At 39.3% G+C, this 18,401-nt stretch overlaps 1 protein-coding gene across 2 annotated transcripts; it reads left to right on the top strand.

Moving 5' to 3' along the window:
• Positions 1-1,105: 1,105 nt before the first annotated feature.
• On the top strand, positions 1,106-16,879 carry ccdc57 (coiled-coil domain containing 57). 2 transcript variants are annotated; one of them, XM_058407022.1, is made up of 20 exons: positions 1,106-1,530; positions 2,887-3,324; positions 3,493-3,601; positions 5,299-5,400; positions 5,481-5,638; positions 5,726-5,800; positions 6,060-6,260; positions 6,728-6,886; positions 8,567-8,729; positions 8,879-8,995; positions 10,511-10,697; positions 11,435-11,626; positions 11,750-11,850; positions 11,971-12,171; positions 12,269-12,325; positions 12,521-12,728; positions 13,835-13,965; positions 14,238-14,363; positions 14,467-14,656; positions 16,410-16,879. In XM_058407022.1, exons 2-20 carry the CDS (start codon positions 2,918-2,920, stop codon positions 16,601-16,603), a joined length of 3,078 nt encoding a protein of 1,025 aa, XP_058263005.1. In that variant the 5' UTR covers positions 1,106-1,530; positions 2,887-2,917; the 3' UTR covers positions 16,604-16,879. The 2 variants fall into 2 exon arrangements, with proteins under 2 accessions (XP_058263005.1, XP_058263006.1); XM_058407023.1 differs by lacking the exon at positions 5,726-5,800.
• Positions 16,880-18,401: the final 1,522 nt, after the last annotated feature.

The raw sequence follows: 18,401 nt of genomic DNA, 5'->3' as shown, positions 1-18,401 counted from the left end.
ATCCCGCCTACTCCTCTCCCCCTCCTCCTCCTCCCTCGTCGTTGTCCTTCACTCGGTTATTTAAATTTCAGTGGACTTATAAAACCTCTTGCACGTGAGCAAAGTGGTGATTGCATGTGCTTATTTAGTAATAAGGTAGCGTTTTCCTGCATTCCAGACGTGCATCATCCAATTATACACAGGCCTCTTTGTTTGTGATGTTTATTGTCTGAACTACTGATTTTTAAAAAAAAATTTTTTATTAATGATCTGTTAATTGCCCACTGTTTCATCAGTTAGGAGCCATTCATCATTTCTGAGCTGCTACAGGTCTATGTCTATGTCTATGCGACAGGGAAGCACCCAGAGCTACGTGATGTCAGGCAGGTAGAGGCTAGTGATGTGTCGTTTGCGAACGTTTCGGCTCGATTCTTTGATCCGACTCTTTAAGGTGATTAATGGGAGTCGACTCGGATGGATGAGTCGTTTAAGGGGTTTTCACTTATTTCAAATTCAAATCCACATTCAAATGTTTTATTTGTCATATGCACAGGATGACACGTAGTGGAATGCTTGTGCGACTGTGTTTCCATCAGAGAGAGAGAGAGATAGAAAAACAGGAGATAAACAAGTTACATAATAGCACAGAGCAGTATTTCTACCTTTTTTGTCTACACTCTAAGTAAGCAAAACGTTTTGGGTATCAATTAGTGTAAAAGGTGAGAGGTGTGTTTACCTCCCAGCTGTGTGTAAGAGGCTGTATGACAGAGAAGAAAAGGCCTGCTTTCTTAGTGTACTGGAGATTGAGATAATCAAGATAAATGGAAATTAATCTTTTCAAACAAAGAGGGACAATAACAGAAATGTAGAGATGCTTCATGTATTTTCCAAAACGCATATGTATTGCCTCGCTGTACAGTTCAATACAAAGTAATATTAGCTTGTTAATTACAAAAAAAAATACGTTTTCGTAAAGAGAGCCATAGGATGACAACGAGGGAAGAAGTGCTAACGAGCTGTTTGGGAGCACAAAGAGTCGACTCTTATTTGTGAGTCAAATAAACCGATTCAGTGGAACGAATCGGAATAATAAAGAGGTTTTCAGTTTCCTCTTTCGTCATCAGTCCTTTGTTTTCCCGGGTAAACTCGTGTCCCTGTGATACAGGATACATGATAAAAGGAATATTTGAGTCATGTTGGGTCAACTGAGGCTAAACCTGGAGTATTATAATCAGTCGGATTTTAGTCAGAGCCTCGAAAGGCATTTAAAAGGCATTCCCATATCATTTTCAAGAACTACTGGAAATCTTAATCTGGAAATCGTAATCAAGTCTTCTATTCTTAAAGATTGCACAAATATTCCTAGAAGTTTAAGTAGCCTACTTTAAGGCACACATTAATATGAAAAACAAATAATTCTCTTTTGAACAAACACGGAACTCCTCATCTCGAGTAAAGGTTTCGCACGGAATCTTCTAGCGGACCACACAAGGTCTGCTGTTCCCATAGGAACCAAACTGACGGAGTTTGCACAAAGATGTAGAATAAATGGTAATTGTGTCTTTTTATACAGTTAATATTTGCGTTTTGCGGTAAATGTCTGATTCTTATGCACAATATACAATACAGTGTCCTTTCAGTGTATCTGGCTCACGCGGTGTTGTGTAATGTGAGCTGTGCTAGAGGGATGCCACATAGTTATTTGCTAAGCTAACATTGACAGGAGTTAACCGTCAGTGTCAGTACTGTATTTGTAATATTTAATACTAGCAGTTAGTTAAAAGTCGAATTTAATTTGGTCGCCATATTTGCAAAACGTTTACATTTCACTGAGGTTGAGCAATAATGTGGAAGTGTGTACATGTTAAAGTGCACGAGAGTCAAGTGTTAGTTCCTAACAGGTGTCCTGGTTCAAACACGCTAGCCATCTCCAAGTATATACACCGAGCAGCCATAACATTATGACCACAGACAGGTGACGTGAATACGACTGATTATCTCCTCATCATGGCACCTGTTAGTGGGTGAGATATTAGGCAGCACGTGAACATTTGACCTCAAAGTTGATGTGTTAGAAGCAGGAAAAATGGGCAAGCTTAAGGATTTGAGCGAGTTTGACAAGGACCACATTGTGATGGCTAGAAGACTGGTTCAGAGTGTCTCCAAAACTGCAGCTCTTGTGCGGTGTTCCCGGTCTGCAGTGGTCAGTATCTATCAAAAGTGGTACAAGGAAGGAACAGTGGTGAACCGGTGACAGGGTCATGGGTGGCCAAGGCTCATTGATGCACGTGAGGAGCGAAGGCTGGCCCGTGTGATCCAATCCAACAGACGAGCTACTGCTGCTCAGATTGTTGAAGAAGTTAACGCTGGCTCTGATAGAAAGTGTCAGAATACACAGTGCATGGCGGCCAGGGCTGTTTTGGAAGCAAAAGTGGGGACAATATTAGGCAGGATGTCATAATGTTATGCCTGGTCAGTGTATAGTACACTTAGATTGTTAATAACAATAAAATATCATAGTATGATAGGTTCCTATTAAAATGCATTTTTAAAGATTAAACATAAAAAAATACACATTTAGAGGTCTAAATAGAAATGTATGTTTTCAGAAAGATCATTTCTTTTGTTCAAATGTTAGAACTTGCATTAAAAATGGAATCAGTTTTGCATTGCCCTTAATGTCAAAGCACATACAATATGGCTGGCACACATTATTGGCTCTGCTCCTTAGGGAAAGTTGTTTGATTTAAATAGTCTGTAGATATCTCATTGTTAATGTAAAAATCACTGCCCCTTAAGCCAGTGGTGTTTGAATAATTGAGTGCCTTTAAACCTATGGTATGTGAATGATTTATTCCACTAATTCTATGTTGATTGCATCACTTCACAAATCTCATGTATTTGCAGATTGGTTTCTACATTGAGGACAGGCTGAACCATGTCCTCCATGCAGGACAGTGCAGATCTTGAGGCCCAGCTAGCTTCTAAGGAGAAAGAATGGAAAGAGCTTCAGGCATTGCGTGTTCAACAGCTGGAGACTGCACTGTCTGAGGTCACCAGTGAGCTTTCTACCCAGAGAGAACGCTTCCTGCGTTTGCGGGATGATTTTCAGTATAACTTGCGTGTGCTTGAGGAGCGGGATAGAGAGCTGGAGCGCTACGATGCAATGGCTGTCCGCATCCAGACAGAAGAGAGTGCCCAGAAAGCAGAGCTCAGTGAGCTGAGGATCCAGCTAGCCAAACTGCAGGATGCCCTGGGAGAGGAAAAAAGACTAAAAGAAGATTTGCAGTCTCAGTATCAGAAGAGGGGAGTAGAGCACCGGCTACAGCTGGAGAGAGTGTACAAGTAAGCTACAGTTATACTGCTAACATCTACAGAGTGCTATTAATGCACTGAAAAGTAATTGAAATTTCTTTGAATAAATTGAAAGCATTCCAAGTTCTAGACAGTGTATGTTTGAATCAGGGATATTACACTGAGAATCCCCACTTCACTAGCAATTTTGTTTCGCAGTACGAAGGAGGATGAGATTCAGACACTCCGTGAAGAGAACGAGATGCTGAAACGGGATCTCCAACGGCGAATCCAGGCATCAGATGGGGAGCTTGCACTGCAGAAACAGGTACCATAGGCCTAGTCCAATTTGTCAGATGTAGATGTAGGATTTAGTGTGACCAGTGTGTTTATTTTTTCTCATCACAAATCATTGTGTGCACAAGAAGTACAGTATGCTAAGTATCTTGCTGAGGTATGTTTGAAATTTCAAATCATTAAGGATATTTTCGTAGGCTTATTCCTTTGTCAATATGCCATCAAACTAAGCTATTGATTTAATAAAAGAAATAATAAAGTCAATACATGTTGTATTTATTTTACATTTAGCCCTCCATAAATCTGCATGGCATTTAAACCTACATGTCTGACTGGAGGTACCTCATCTGACACCGTTTCAGGGTCTCAGCCGGTTTTAACTCTAGGGAATTCTCACGTGGCACTGTAAAACGAGTAGCTGATGAGGGACTAGACGTTTGATGGTTTTGTTGAGCAAAATGCCATGCCCTGTTTTGTTCATACCAAAAATAGATGTTGCGTTATTTATTTCAATGTAATCAGCCTTTGACATTTGCTTGTTGAGCTGGGATCAGTTGAGTTGTACTCAGCAGCTGCGTTTTTAATATGTCAGTAGTGTTTGTTACCACAGTAGTTCATTTAGATCACTTTATGTATATAAATATAAACTTGTCCTCAATGCGGGTTACATTTTAATTTGTCTGCTCGGTCACCTGCTGGATGTTGGTAGTGTATCATGTGTTTAAAAGCACTCCATAAAGTCTTGGCTTGTATTATTTGGATAACTGTATACTTAAATCCAGTGGTGGACCGTCAGGGCCAGCAAGGCCTTCTCTGCTGGCCTAAACAGCAGTGATCTGAATCACTGACTTGCATTTTAATATATTTAATATATTTTTCCATGAATGTGTATTAAATGATCCCCAATAGTCTATTCTCTACATTTAATAACTTTTCTCTTGGTTGCGCTGCTTCCAGTAGTGTATAATTATGATAAGAGTATTTATCCAATCATATTTCAGCCAGTGGCTGACATCATGTGTTGCCAGAGTGAAAGAAATCTGCCTTAAGGCCTTCAGAATCAATAGTGCAGGCGCCCGTAGCTTAAAAAAAGTGGCAATGAAATTGTTACATTCGAGCTGGCGTCACTGGGGCCATCTAGCAGGCATACGATTACGTCAGCAATTTCCTGTTCTTTGATTGGATAATTGGAGTAGTCAGAGGCAGCAAACCGCACAAACTAAATAACGTATATATATTTTAACTCACAATGGCTGACAGAGGAGAAGAAATCGATTTGGTCGCAGACATCCTTACAAATGCATTTTCAAGGTGGACTGTAATAAAATTGACTATTTCTTGTGAGGTGTGAAATACTGTAGCCTAATTTCTTTTTTACTTTGCTATTTAACGGTTGATTAGTATCTATTGCCATGGCGTTATAATGATGGTATAGAGGTGGATTCATTCATGAAGGACACCAGTGAAGGCCTAGGTGTGAAATGCACAGCCCACCACTGCTTAAATCATATGGGAACCAATATATGTACGCTTCTAATAATTTCAGTTGACTGTTAGACATAGAAAATAGGGAAATCTAATGAATTCTGCATAAATTACTTCAGATATTTTGTAATTGCCTCTGACGTATGTTTGAGTGAGAGATGCTTCGAGTGTACAGCCCTGAGTGAAGCAGTATTAAGTTGTGCATGTACATGACAGCTCGTTTCCTTTTGTAATGCATGGCAGGAAATGTTGGCAGACTTCGACAGTGAGATGAGAAAACGGGAACACGAGTTCAACCTGAGACTGGATGAGATGCGTAATGCTGTGCTGTCTCATGAGCTCAAGGTAAATCCAATGAAACAAGAATTAAAGCCAAAACAGTCGAAAGCTGAGTTTTATGCTGTTTGTGCTGGTTTAATTAACAGGTGCAGCTTCTGAATAAAGAGTTGGATCTCCATGCCAAAAGCCACAGTGAGGCTGTTGAGGCACTGCAGCTGTCTGAGCAACTCTGTCAACAAGCACAGAAAGAAATCCTGAACAGAGACTGGGAACTCAAGAACACATCTGCAGTCAAAGACTCAAGGTGCTTCTGCTGTGCAGCATAACTAAATTATTTCTCATTTAATTCATTTTAGATTTCTGTCACTTAGAGTATGTGTCATTCTTTTAGGATAAAAGAGCTTGAGGAAAAAGTGACCCAAATGAAGGCTAAACATATAAAAGAGGACGAAGTCAGCAACAGAAAGTAATCCATGACACTGATAATCTTACAAATGTAATTTAGAAATACATTAAAAACATGACTTTAAAAATATGCATGAAATATGTAGCACCGATAGGTGGTATTCAACATGACCCACCAAAAAAAACCAAGAGTCATGCAGAGGTTGTGAACTTTACAGTGATATACGCACTATAAATAACTTGTGCTCTTCAGGCCAGGGTTGTTTGGATGCTGTAACTAGTGACTAGTGCTGTTACTGTGGTGTGCCTGCTCATTCCAGGCATGCAGAGTTGGAACGCAGGGCCCGGGAGAAAGAAACTGCTCTGGAGGCCATGAAGGAGGCGCATGTATCTGAAATGCACGAGGAGAAAAAGAAAGCCACACAGCTCCAGATGCAGCTAGACAGAATGGTCCTGGAGCAGGAGAAGGGAGACAAAAGACATGCAGATGAGATGTCACAAAAAGAGCAGCAGATCAAGGAGTAAAACACCCACGTACACACACACACACACACAGTGTTTTTACAAATCCCCCATCTTTGTATTACCATCAGTGAGATCATATATCAACTGTAACCAGATATATTTAGGAATTTTTTTTGTTCCCAGTGAAAGAACTGGCAGGTTAATTGTGGAACATTTTGCACAATGTTTACACTCCTGCTCTTTTCTCTGACCATAGAAAGCCTTTATGTATCTCTAATATTGGCTCCACAAACAAGACTTATAATTATACGTATAAAAAGGTAAAACTGTTATTTGGTTAGGTGTATAATGCTTTATTCAGAGGTATGGTCCCATCATTATTAACAATAAACTTGTGTCCATTATTTTTTTTCTTTCAGTCAGATCCTATTACCCTTAGGGATTTACACTTGCAGCAGTAACATGAGAGGGAATTATTAAACTGTCATGTCATCATAATAATAAATCTCTTGTTGACCAAAAGGCTCTGTGCACAGCTGGAGAAGACACAGGCCAGTTGGGATGCTTACATCACCCAGGTCTCTAAAGAAACGGTTGCCAAGGACACACAGCTGCTCTCTGCGGGGGACAGAGAAGCCAAAATCAAAGCAGAGCTACAGAAATGTAAAGAGGATTCGGAGAGGTTGGTGCTTATCAATATTAACACTGTTAAGTGATGGAGATTATATTGACTTTAAACCTGTTGCTGAGTTGCTGCGTATTGCTGTTATACTGTACATACAGCCAACAGGGCATAGGTAACTGATTATTAAAATTTTAATAACTGTATTTTTCTTAAGTACACTATATTGCCAAATGTTATGGGACACCCCTCCAAATCATTGAATTCAGGTGTTGGACTTGGCCCCTTAGTTCCCGTGAAAGGAACTCTCAATGCTTCAGCAAACCAAGACATTTTGGACAATTTCATGCTCCCAATTTTGTGCGAACAGTTTAGTGGACCCTTCCTGTTCCAACATGACTGCGCACCAGTGCACAAAGCAAGGTCCATAAAGACATGGACGAGCGAGTTTGGTGTGGAGGAACTTGACTGAGTGAAAAAGTCCTGACCTCAACACCTTTGGGATGAAGTAGAGTGGAGACTACAAACACCTGAATTCAGTGATTTGGAGGGCCTGACCTCAACACCTTTGGGAGGAATTAAGGCAGACACTGACAGCCATGCCTTCTTGTCCAACATCAGTGCCTGACCTCACAAAGGTGCTTCTAGAGGAATGGTCAAAAATTCCCATAGACGCACTCATGAACCTTGTGGAAAGCCTTCCCAGAAGAGTCAAAGCTGTTATATCTACAAAGGGCAGGCCAACTCCTTATTAAATTCATGTGCATGCAGATGTCCCAGTTTTGGAATGACTCGGAGTCTCCACTATAATTCATCCCAAAGGTGTTGAGGTCAGGACTCTGTCTAGGCCAGTCATGTTCCTCCACACCAAACTCACTCGTCCATGTCTTTATGGACCTTGCTTGGTGCACTGGTGTGCAGTCATGTTGGAACAGGAAGAGGTCATTCCCTAACTGTTTGCACAAAGTTGGGAGCATGAAATTGTCCAAAATGTCTTGGTATGCTGAAGCATTAAGAGTTCCTTTCACTGGAACTAAGAGGCCAAGCCCAACACCTGAAATCAATGATTTGGAGGGGTGTCCCAAAACGTTTGGCAATATAGTGTATATACCTTTCCAAATATATGTTAATATGATACAGTAATAACTTATTTAATAAAAATCTAAGGTTGATGGTCATTATAATCACCCAGATCATTCAGTCTATCTAAATGAATTTCTTTAACCTTCATTTTACCAGTCAAGGTTCTGGTGCAAATGAGACCTGAACACACAGATGACAAAGCTCCAGTTCTGTCCAGTTTTTTAATACATTCTTTTGGAAAAATGTTCTTATATTGATTCCATATATTCCTCAAAATCTGACCTTTTTTCCCCCACATTCTTATTTCCTTAGTGTGTTGTTTTTCTTGTAAATGTGGTTTTTGGGGAAAACGGCTAATATTTCAGTAACAGTGTGATGAGGTAATAATAAGTCATTTTGGAAAGGTTTTGTTTTTACGAGTATCATTCAGCAAAAGGTTGTAAGGAGTTGGCTTTAATGTCAGGGATATTAGAAAATCATTATAAGATGACCTTCAAGGAGCTGTGAACAGCTGTGATGTATTTTTGTAGCTAATGGAAAAATGTGTTGAAGTCCTGGAAAAGCATTATGTATAGAGTATATAGAGTGATTTGAAGGTATTGCAAATTCTACTTGTGAATAAAGCATACAGATATAATCCCTGTGTGATGAACTCAGGTATAAGCAGCAGTTGGCTAATGCAATTCAGAGGGAACAGGCTCTGGAGCAGAAGCGTGTTCAGTTGGAGCTGGACTGGGAGCGGCGCTGTGAGGAAGTCCGCGCTGAACACTACCTCAAGAGTGAAGAGCTTATCCATGGCCTTACCCAGTCCAGAGAAAAGGTGAGCTAACTCACAATATCACAGCAGAATTCAAAAGAGACATGAGAGGTCATTGAGCTTGACCGGTTACATACAAAGATAATTACAGGTCACATTTCAGCTCCAAATAGATATCGGTAAAATCTGTGATTTGATCTGTATGTCATCAGGTAAATGCTGAATTGAGAGAGAAGGAGCGAGAGCTGCAGGAAACACTTGCTTTGCTAAGAAGCGTGACCATTGAGAGAGACCAGGCTCTGCATGGATTTACCTCAAAAATCTCTCAGGTTAGACCACAAATATATACACACACACACACACACATTTTTTAAGTACTACAACCGTTTGATTTCCATTCATTCAATAAAACCTTAATTAATTCTTAGAGAAGTAAATCTTTTATCACTAGTATACATAACTCAGACCTGGAAGGGTGAGATAACAACTATTCAGGGAGATGCTGGCACATTTATCAGAGGTCACTAAGAGCTATGAGTTATGCATTATCTCTATCGCTTGCTTTGTAGGTCATTTATCATGTAACATTTAAAGGCCTTTAAATAGCATGTCAGCAAGCGATGCTGTGACAGTGTCAGTATGCTGCACTCAAAGTTCAAGGTGTCTCTTGTGGCAGTACTTTAGGAAAGGCTATATTGATAACACACATGTCCAATTATTTTGAACAGCTGAATCTGACAGGCATCACCTGTGACCCAAATACATTCATTAAACATATTCAGAATACACAATACATATTTCCTTAGAGTGACCCAGTCATGACCTGAATGGGATCTGGGTGTGCTGTGGTGCACTTTAGTAATGCGTATAACTTTACACAGTTTCATGCCAGCTGACAGACCATGAAAAAGTCATAAAAGTACCTTGATATATTCAAAGGTGAATTTTATCTTAATGTTTTTTAATTTCATAATTATGAGCACACTACCTGAAAGCATGAACGTTTACTTTTACGTTTATTATATAAATACATACCTTGGTCACAAATAAACTGTAAAAATAAAGAAATGCCGACAGAAGGAATAGACAAGAGCTGGAATTGTCATTAAGTATTACAGTGTAAAGCTGTAGGATGATCATAAAGAGATCTGTGTGTCTCCCTCTAGTGGCAGGTAAACACTTGGCATCCTAAGACTGGATTTTACATCATGTATTGTCTTCTAAAGGGTTTGCTTCACTCACTTTGTTGCTTATAAGCTTTCAGTTCATTAGTGTTTATTTAATCAGAGTTTCTGCCAGTGACTCAAGTTCCCATTCTTGGAGGGTGAACGTGTTTCCTCTGCAGCACATCCAGTTATCTGTAGAGCAGCTGAATCATGTCCTATCTCAGCTGGCAGACAGCCTTCCTGTACTAGGCTTAGTATAATCGTTCTTGCCACTCTATGAGACCCCTTTCATGGAAACCAGTATTGTCCTTGGTTTTCTATATAAAGATTATAGAGAATAGGAGCATATAGTTTGTAAACACTCTTTATGTATTCAGATATAGCACTCATGCTCCAGTCCAAAAGATTTCAAGCTCAGGACAACAAAAACATGACCACCTGTACATGTAACAGCAGGTTAGCCCCATACATTTTTTTTAGAGCAGGTTAGCCCCACCCTTTCACAATACAGCCGGTTAACCCCACAGGAGCCTTTTAAGTATAGTCAGCATTTAGCTGGGACAGGCTGTGGTGATCAAAATAAAATTTTTAATCTATTTGCACCAGGAGCACTGGTCACTTAATCACTCTGTTTTGCCACTCTGTTAAGTATGCTGTGATGTTTCTTTTAATTCATAGGTAGCTGGAACAGAAAGTAACAGCTTTCCTTCAGAGGAGATCCGTCGGCTTCAGCAGCAGAACAGCAGCCTGCGGGAGGTGGTAACTGAGATGAGGAGACAAATGGAGACTCTCAGCACACAAGTGCCCCTACCTCAGAACTCCGTGACCGTTCAGCACAGTGACCCTATACCCTCCTCCACTGCTGGTACTTACTATAGAACTGTTATTTATGACTTCTTAAAAGAACGCATGCCTTGCACATTTTTGTGATTACATTGTTCCAAGGGCTGTGACACAACAGGTCAATGTCAAAGAATGTGAACCAGAATACTTATTATGTAACATTGTATTTATTCAGGTAGTCTAGCCTAGCTAGCCATTTACATGCCTCTGTGAATTGTATTGAAATAATATGTTCATAATTTGTCTGCTTGGTCATTTTGTTGCAAAAATATAACTAGCCACAGCAGATTAGAAATATCTGAGATATAAAGAGCATTTGAACAGAAGCTGAAAAATGAGACTTGCTTTGCTTACTGCTATTTCGTTCTCTATCAGTGATTTGGTAGGCTGAACAGCCAATCAAATAATTCTTTAGCCAACAAGCCCACAATGCCATTTTATCATGCTTAGGAATTTTGAAGTTATTAGAAGTTTTACATGGAACTGAATCAATGAGCCACAGTAGGCCACTGACACTCTGCAGTGTCAAGGTCTAATCACACTTAAATATATAATTAGCAAATAAATAGACTTTTTTTTATGGTGAGTTGGACCAAAGCAAAGACAATAAGAGCGCATGAGTTCTAGACTAAGAATTGACAGCCAGTGGTTTATTGTTTATTGTGTTTATTTTGTCGAACATTTTTGTTTTAAAAGACTGATTCTTTCCTTTACATTAGCCTCATTCTGTTGTATTAAACTGTTAATATGTTATGGCAGGAGCTATAGAATACAACCAGGCGCTAGAAGTGGAGCTACAAAAGCTGAAGGCTAAATGTAGACATCTTGAAGATCAGTTAGAAGAAGCCTCTAAAACAACTGTTAGCAATCCAGCTTCTACAAATGTGCTTCCTGTTTCACCTGATAATGCTTACCTGCAAAACCACATCAGATCCCTCAACGAAACTATAGGTATATTGTCCATTACGCTATTTTGTATTTATTTATGTTTATGTGAAATCTAAGAACAGTGCTGAGCAGGACTGGTTTGGCTTAAACATGCTGTTCTAGGCTTTTTTGTTTTTTTTTTGGCAGGTGGACTGCGTGCAGAAAAAGTAGCCAGCGCTGCTGCACTAAAGAAGCAGGAAGTGAGGCTGGCCCATTTGGAATCAGTGGTTAATCAGCTCACACAGCAGGTACTAAAACCAGGCTATAAGATTCACTCTGTTTGGAATAATTTATTCTAAATGACAATGCCCTTACTGAGCAGAAAGAACTGTATTTTGTATGGTAATATGTTATATGTCGTGTTTTAGTGTCACTCACAACAAATGGAGAATGAAGCATTAAGATTAGAATTGGCTAATCAAAAAAGAGACGCAGCAACTGAAGAGGGACGTTTGAAGCAAAGGCTCACTACTGCAGAGATGCAGCTAGAGGAGGTGAAGAGAGAGGCAGAGGAGTACCAAAAAGGCAGCGTTCTTCATAATCTGGAAACTGTTGCCCTGGGCAACGAGGTGAGAATGATGTACAGATCTGTGTATGTTAACAGAAGCGCAGAATCCTTAGAAATATTGATGAGAGAAATGATTTAAATGCAATTTCTTTGTGAAGGTCTCTGCACTAAAACTGGACATTGCAAGCAGGAGAGAGCCCATTGTACTAAAGCAGGTAAAATATTCATGATTGAACTTGATTATAAAGCTTTTGTATGCAGAAAAAATAAGTTTTGCTTTCCTTGAAGAATATAAAAGGCATCACTCGAATTAATTACTTAGTTTTTTATACACCTTTATGATGTGCATCGTTATGCCTGGTTTACATATTTTAATCCCACTCCTTTTTTTTTTTTTTTTTTTTTTTAAGAGCGAAATGGTGAAGCAGCTTCAGGAGGAGAATATCAGCCTGAGGCAGCAGCTGCTGTTACAGGGTACTGTATCAGGCAATCCCCATCTGTTCCAAACAAAACTCAAACAGGCAGCTCGTTTGATATCTCGCCTCAGCCAGGAAAAACAGCAGCTCATTGAGCTGGGCAACAGACTCAGGGCTCAGCTGATAGACTCAGGGCTGCACGGTAAGTTTTGTTTGAAATGTGTACACCACACCAATTTCTAATAATATGTAGCAGCTTTACATGTTAACATACACCAATCAGGCATAACATTATGACCACTAACAGGTGATACATTGATTTCCTCATCATGACACCTGTTAGTGGGTGGGATATATTAGGCAGCAAGTGAACATTTGACCTCAAAGTTGATGTGTTAGAAGCAGGAAAAATGGGCAAGTGTAAGGATTTGAGCGAGTTTGACAAGGGCCAAATTGTGATGGCTAGACGACTGCATCAGAGCATCTCCAAAATTGCAGCTCTTTTGGGGTGTTCCCAGTTTGCAGTGGTCAGTATCTATCAAAAGTGGTCCAAGGAAGGAACAGTGGTGAATTGGCGACAGGGTCATGGACGGCCAAGGCTCACTGATGCACATGGGGAGCAAAGGCTGGCCCGTGTGATCCGATCCAACAGACAAGGACTACTGTTGCTCAAATTACTGCAGGAGTTAATGCTGGTTCTGATAGAAAGGAGTCAGAATACACAGTGCATGTCAGGTCAGGGCTGTTTTGGAAGAAAAAGAGGGACCAACACAATATTAGGCAGGTGGTCATAATGTTATGCCTGATATGTAACGTCATACGACATCTAAATATGTTCAGATGATATAATTCCTATATATACAATAATTATGATATTCAGCCGTTTAAGCTTTGTTTGCTTGATATAATTGAATAGAATTTACAGTGACAGAATCCCTTGTGGCAGGGATGTCTGGATTAACAAATACTGTCCCAACTGTTCAGCAGTCTTCCACCACACTGAACAAATCCCTTTTTTCTGCACATGGATTACACAAATACTAATGCAAAGCCCACTAGAGTACCAACCACTGTCTTTCATCAGGGAATCCTTGGTTGTCTTTATTTAAATACCTCACAATAATCCCTACACTCTGTGTTAACATAACACACAGGTTAGCAATAATAATAATACTAACCCATATGTTACTTTAATTACATGCAAATTAAACTACCATAAGACCTCAGTTCAATGTTGCACTTACGCTATATTCAAATGTAAGACTGTGATACAATATGTTAATTATTCACAATTTTTTGTTCTGTCAGATTTGCAACATTCTGTGACAAGATCCAAGCCTGTCCTTTGTGAGAAAGAAGACTCTAAAGATGAGTCTGATGCTCAGCCACATGATCGTTTATCTGCCTTGGAACAACTTCAGTACAAGCTTACTACTCAGGTGCTCCAGACAGCAGGACACAAAAACTAATCTTTAACCTTTAGTTAAATAAACATTGTACTTATAAGCTTACTGTGCAAAAGAACATATTTCATGTCGATGACTATGATTTAGTCATATTTCTTATGCAATGCTGTTATCAGTGAGGCCACTAGAGAGTGCCAGAAAAGGGGTGACTGAACTCTTCTATCAGACATGTTATTGCAAACGTTTCGATCTATTGCAATCCAGTAAATAAACTCTTGGATATATTTTATTTTTCCACCATCCAGGAGCTGCAATATGCCCAGAGAGATCAGAGTAACAGAAATCCCATTATAGTTCATCCCTTGTCTGGGAGTGGGAGTGGGGCCAGTGACACCAACCCATGGGAACTTCCAACAGGAGTTAGAGTCCAGGTAACTAAAGATTTTCACCATCTTAAAAAGCCTTACAAAGCTGTTGCCTTTCAGCTAAGGCTTTTACTGGCTTAACATTTATTTCTTTTTTACTCACTCCTAGCATTCAGTCTGTAAAGAGAACATTCCCCCTGTTCAGTCGCATTACAAGAGCCCAGTGCAGCGTCAGGCCAGCTCTCCCCAAACCCTGCTGTCCTCCATGAGTACTGATGAGTCTCTACAGGATGTGTGGAAGATGCTGGAGCATGGCTTAAGTTCTACAGTGCTCACTCCTAGTAACAGTGAGGACCAAGGTGAATGTCTGTACTTCCCCTGTTAGTAGTTATACACGCTCCCATCTGGAACTAATGGAATGGCGAAGCCAATTTTTTTGTTTTTGCTATAAACTGCATGCATTTTGGGTTGAGATTAAAAGATGTATTAGATAGTTGATCAGAATTTCAGCTTTCCTTTCCATATAGATGTTAAACAACAGGTGAGCAAAGGTATTGGCCTTACTGTAAATAACACTTGATCCCTATATTAAAGCAATGGGCATCACCAAACAATTGCATATTTCTTTTCCAAGCTTGTTTCTCAGCGTCTTTCAGTGGTTTATTTTAGGAGGTTGAGTCGACATTCAGAGCTTTTAACTGTACAGCAAAAACAAAAGAATTAGCTCTGTAATTCCAGTATTTTTGCAGGGGACTCTAAATCAGTATCACTTACCTATGAAGATGTATGACCATTCACACCAATATGTGCTTTTTTAAACATCCTGTTTTTAGATTTAATACCCCTTAGCTGTTATATTAGCCTACATGGTGTCCACAAACTTGTGGCCATTTAGTGTACTTTTAGTTCACATCCCTGATCATATCACACATAATATGTAATGTTCTGGTATGTGAATATTAATTGTTTTTATACATGTAGCCATCATTTATTCCCATTTATTCACACTGAGAGAATTTATGATTCGGGAAGGGATACATACAAGGAATGTTTGGAATTCATTATGGAATGTTTTTCCTCTTGTAGTTAGGAATAAGGAAATTATTAATTAAGCATTCAGCATTGTTTATTTTAAGGTTTGAGTCTTTGTTAGATAACTAGTGAAGCAAAGCAATGAACAAAGACAAGAACAAATTTGCATCATTCAGTGTATCTAGGCAAATGTCCAGATTTTTGTGAAACAAGAAAGCATACTGTTCCAACTTCAAGGACAATTGACAGAGCTTACCCAATCTGTGGCATTGCACTCAACAGAGAGAGCTCACCTTTTTCTTCAGAACATCATGCCATTCTATGAATTACCATCAATAACAAAAAAAAATCAATTTCCTCCAGGAGAGATATGTGTGCAACTTTAGACCATGAGATATCTTTATTCTTTATTTGTGTTACCTATTAATGTTCTCTTATTGCCCTATATTACAACACGTTGTCATTATCAGTTTCATGACTGTACAGAGTGATCAGAGGTTTTATGCTGGCTTGGCACTGAAGTGGGTAGTCTGGATGCATGCAGGTGTGCTGACACAGTTTGCTCTTCTGCCTGTGTATCTAGGATTCACCCCAACAGTCCCTGCAATAGGCCAGGAGCTCAGGCAAATCTGCATGTAGGCAGATATGTTACCAACATGTGCCAACATTTCACCATTAACCTTTGTTTTATGGGTTCTGAAGTGGTTTATTGGTGAATAAAATTCAAACTACTCAGAACTAGGAAAATGGCAGTGATTAGTGCGGTTAAATATACTGAGGATGAGCATATTGTGGAAGAAAATGCATGGTGCATAATAAACCTTCCACACTAAAACTGGCTATATTTGCCCCTGGAATTGTAAGACAAACTGTCAAAACATCCTGAATTCTACTGACATCACCGTTTTCAGTACCTTTCTGAACCTTTAATCAACATCATAATTTCAAAAATATTAAATCTCTATAAGCAACAAATCAGATTCCAGTATAATAACTTTACATGCAAGGCCACACAGCACACCATTTTTATGACCTTTTGTCATGATGCCCCTGTGTGGGCTTCCTCTGAATAATTTACAGATACGGTTCCTGTGTCAGCCAGAGCCGAGGAACACAGAAATACTCCACAGCCGGGATTACCAGTTCGAGTTCAGGGATTGAAAGCGGCGATCCAGGAGAGAAACAAACAAGCCAGAATTACATCTGAACCCGGTAAAAAGGCAAAGCCTGCTGGGAAGACAGTAAAGATTAGAAATTACAACATTAAAGACTGAAACTATGCAGGTACAAAATGTGCCATCGAAGTGGGATTTTGAAACTATTTAACAAACCTGATTTTTAGGTTTTATGAGCAGTGTGTTCAGATATGTGAAATATTTGTAACCTTTTCTGAATTCTTAATGTGGGTTCCTTGTAAAAATGTATCTTGTAAATTATTTGTCAGATCACTATTATTATTATTATATATTATAAATTATTTTATATTAATATCCTATATAAAATACTGCATGGGGAAAATCATGTAAGGAAATTTCACAATATTTTAAATTATTTTAAGTAATCAGATAGAATAATTTTTGGCTAAACATTGTGAAGTCACTGAAAATGAAAAACGTTTTAGTAATAAAATATTTTCATACTCAATAACTGGGTGATGTGGTTTTATTTTACCTGCATAGTGTACACCTACTTATGCCTATAGTTTCTTACACTAACATTCATTGACCCTTTTATCAGGTCACTTTATAATGTTTATAATATTTATAATATATAGTAGGTGCACTTATATAGTTACTCACTGTTGCTCAGCAGTAAGTATGTTTGCAGTTTGTCAACATTTGTCTAACCTGTCTATTCCCAGAAAAGGGTAACTACTGACCAGATCTTTAAAAGTGAGGAGAACATTCTTATCAATACGGTGTTCAATAGGGAGACAATGGAGTTTTTGAAGAGAGGGGGTAATGTGATACATGATTGGAGCCTGGTTTATGATATGGGCAGCAGAATTCTGAATAAGATGAAGCTTGTTAAGAAGCTTTTGTGGTAAGGCAGATAGAAGTGAATTAATCGATGCGGGAGGTGACCAGAGCATGTGTAAGAATGGCAGCAGTTTGTGTGGTAATGTATGGGTGGAGGCGAACAATGCTACAGAGATGGAAGTAACATGATCTGGAAACGCTGTTGATATTTGACTACTCAAAGATGACCCCCAAGTTTCTAACCTGGGCAGAGGGAGAAACTGGGAAACCATCAATATAAAGTGAGAGACTCTTAGATTTAGAACCTATAAGAAGAACCTCAGTCTTATTACTGTTAAGTTTGAGAAAGTTGAGGTGAACCAAGCATTTATTTCATTTAAGCAGTTAGTGAGGCAGGTGGGCGGAAGATCAGAGTCAGGTTTTGTGGACATAAAGTTGTGTATCATCTGCATAACAATGGAAATGTTTACCAAATTTCCTAAAGATGTGACCTAGGTGGAAAAGATAGATTAGGAACAGAAGAGGGCCCAGGACAGAACCTTGGGGGACACCACTACTAACAGGGAATGACTGAGAACGGAAATTTTTTAATTGAACAAACTGAAAAGTATGCAGTGAACCAAGCCAGAATTGGACCAGTAATGCCAATAGCAGCTAACGGTTTAATAAAATAGTGTGTGAAACCGTGTCGAAGGCTGCGCTCAGATCTAACAGGACATGAATCATTAATAGTCCAGCATCAGCAGCTTTTAGGAGGTCTTAAGAGACCTTTAATAAAGCAGTTTCCGTATAAAACCCAGAACGAAATGATCCGAACAGACTATTGTCACTAAGGTGAGCGTGAACCTGTGTGGCAACTGCTTTTTAGAAATAAAAGGGATATTTGATATATGTATGTAGCACATATGTAGTGTATGTAGCACACTGTGGTTTCTCACTAGCTGATTTATTATACACTCTTCATCTTAAAGGGTTCTTGACCTTTATCTGTGTCAGTTTCTGACCACAGCACTGATACCAGCAATGATACTGAGGTGTTCAAACATTTCTCAGAAAAGCTATTAGGCTTGATACAGATGTTCCAGCACCACAC

Source organism: Hemibagrus wyckioides, linkage group LG13, assembly GCF_019097595.1.
Source record: "Hemibagrus wyckioides isolate EC202008001 linkage group LG13, SWU_Hwy_1.0, whole genome shotgun sequence".
NCBI classification, from domain to species: domain Eukaryota; kingdom Metazoa; phylum Chordata; class Actinopteri; order Siluriformes; family Bagridae; genus Hemibagrus; species Hemibagrus wyckioides.
This window is presented reverse-complemented; position numbering and strand designations above follow the sequence as displayed.

Bases quoted from the DNA above. Each gene is read 5' to 3' on its own strand.
- ccdc57 (XM_058407022.1), top strand. From the start codon at position 2,918: ATGTCCTCCATGCAGGACAGTGCAGATCTTGAGGCCCAGCTAGCTTCT. The intron at 3,325-3,492 runs GTAAGCTACAGT...TTTGTTTCGCAG, and splicing joins CAGCTGGAGAGAGTGTACAA to TACGAAGGAGGATGAGATTC. The intron at 3,602-5,298 runs GTACCATAGGCC...AATGCATGGCAG, and splicing joins AGCTTGCACTGCAGAAACAG to GAAATGTTGGCAGACTTCGA.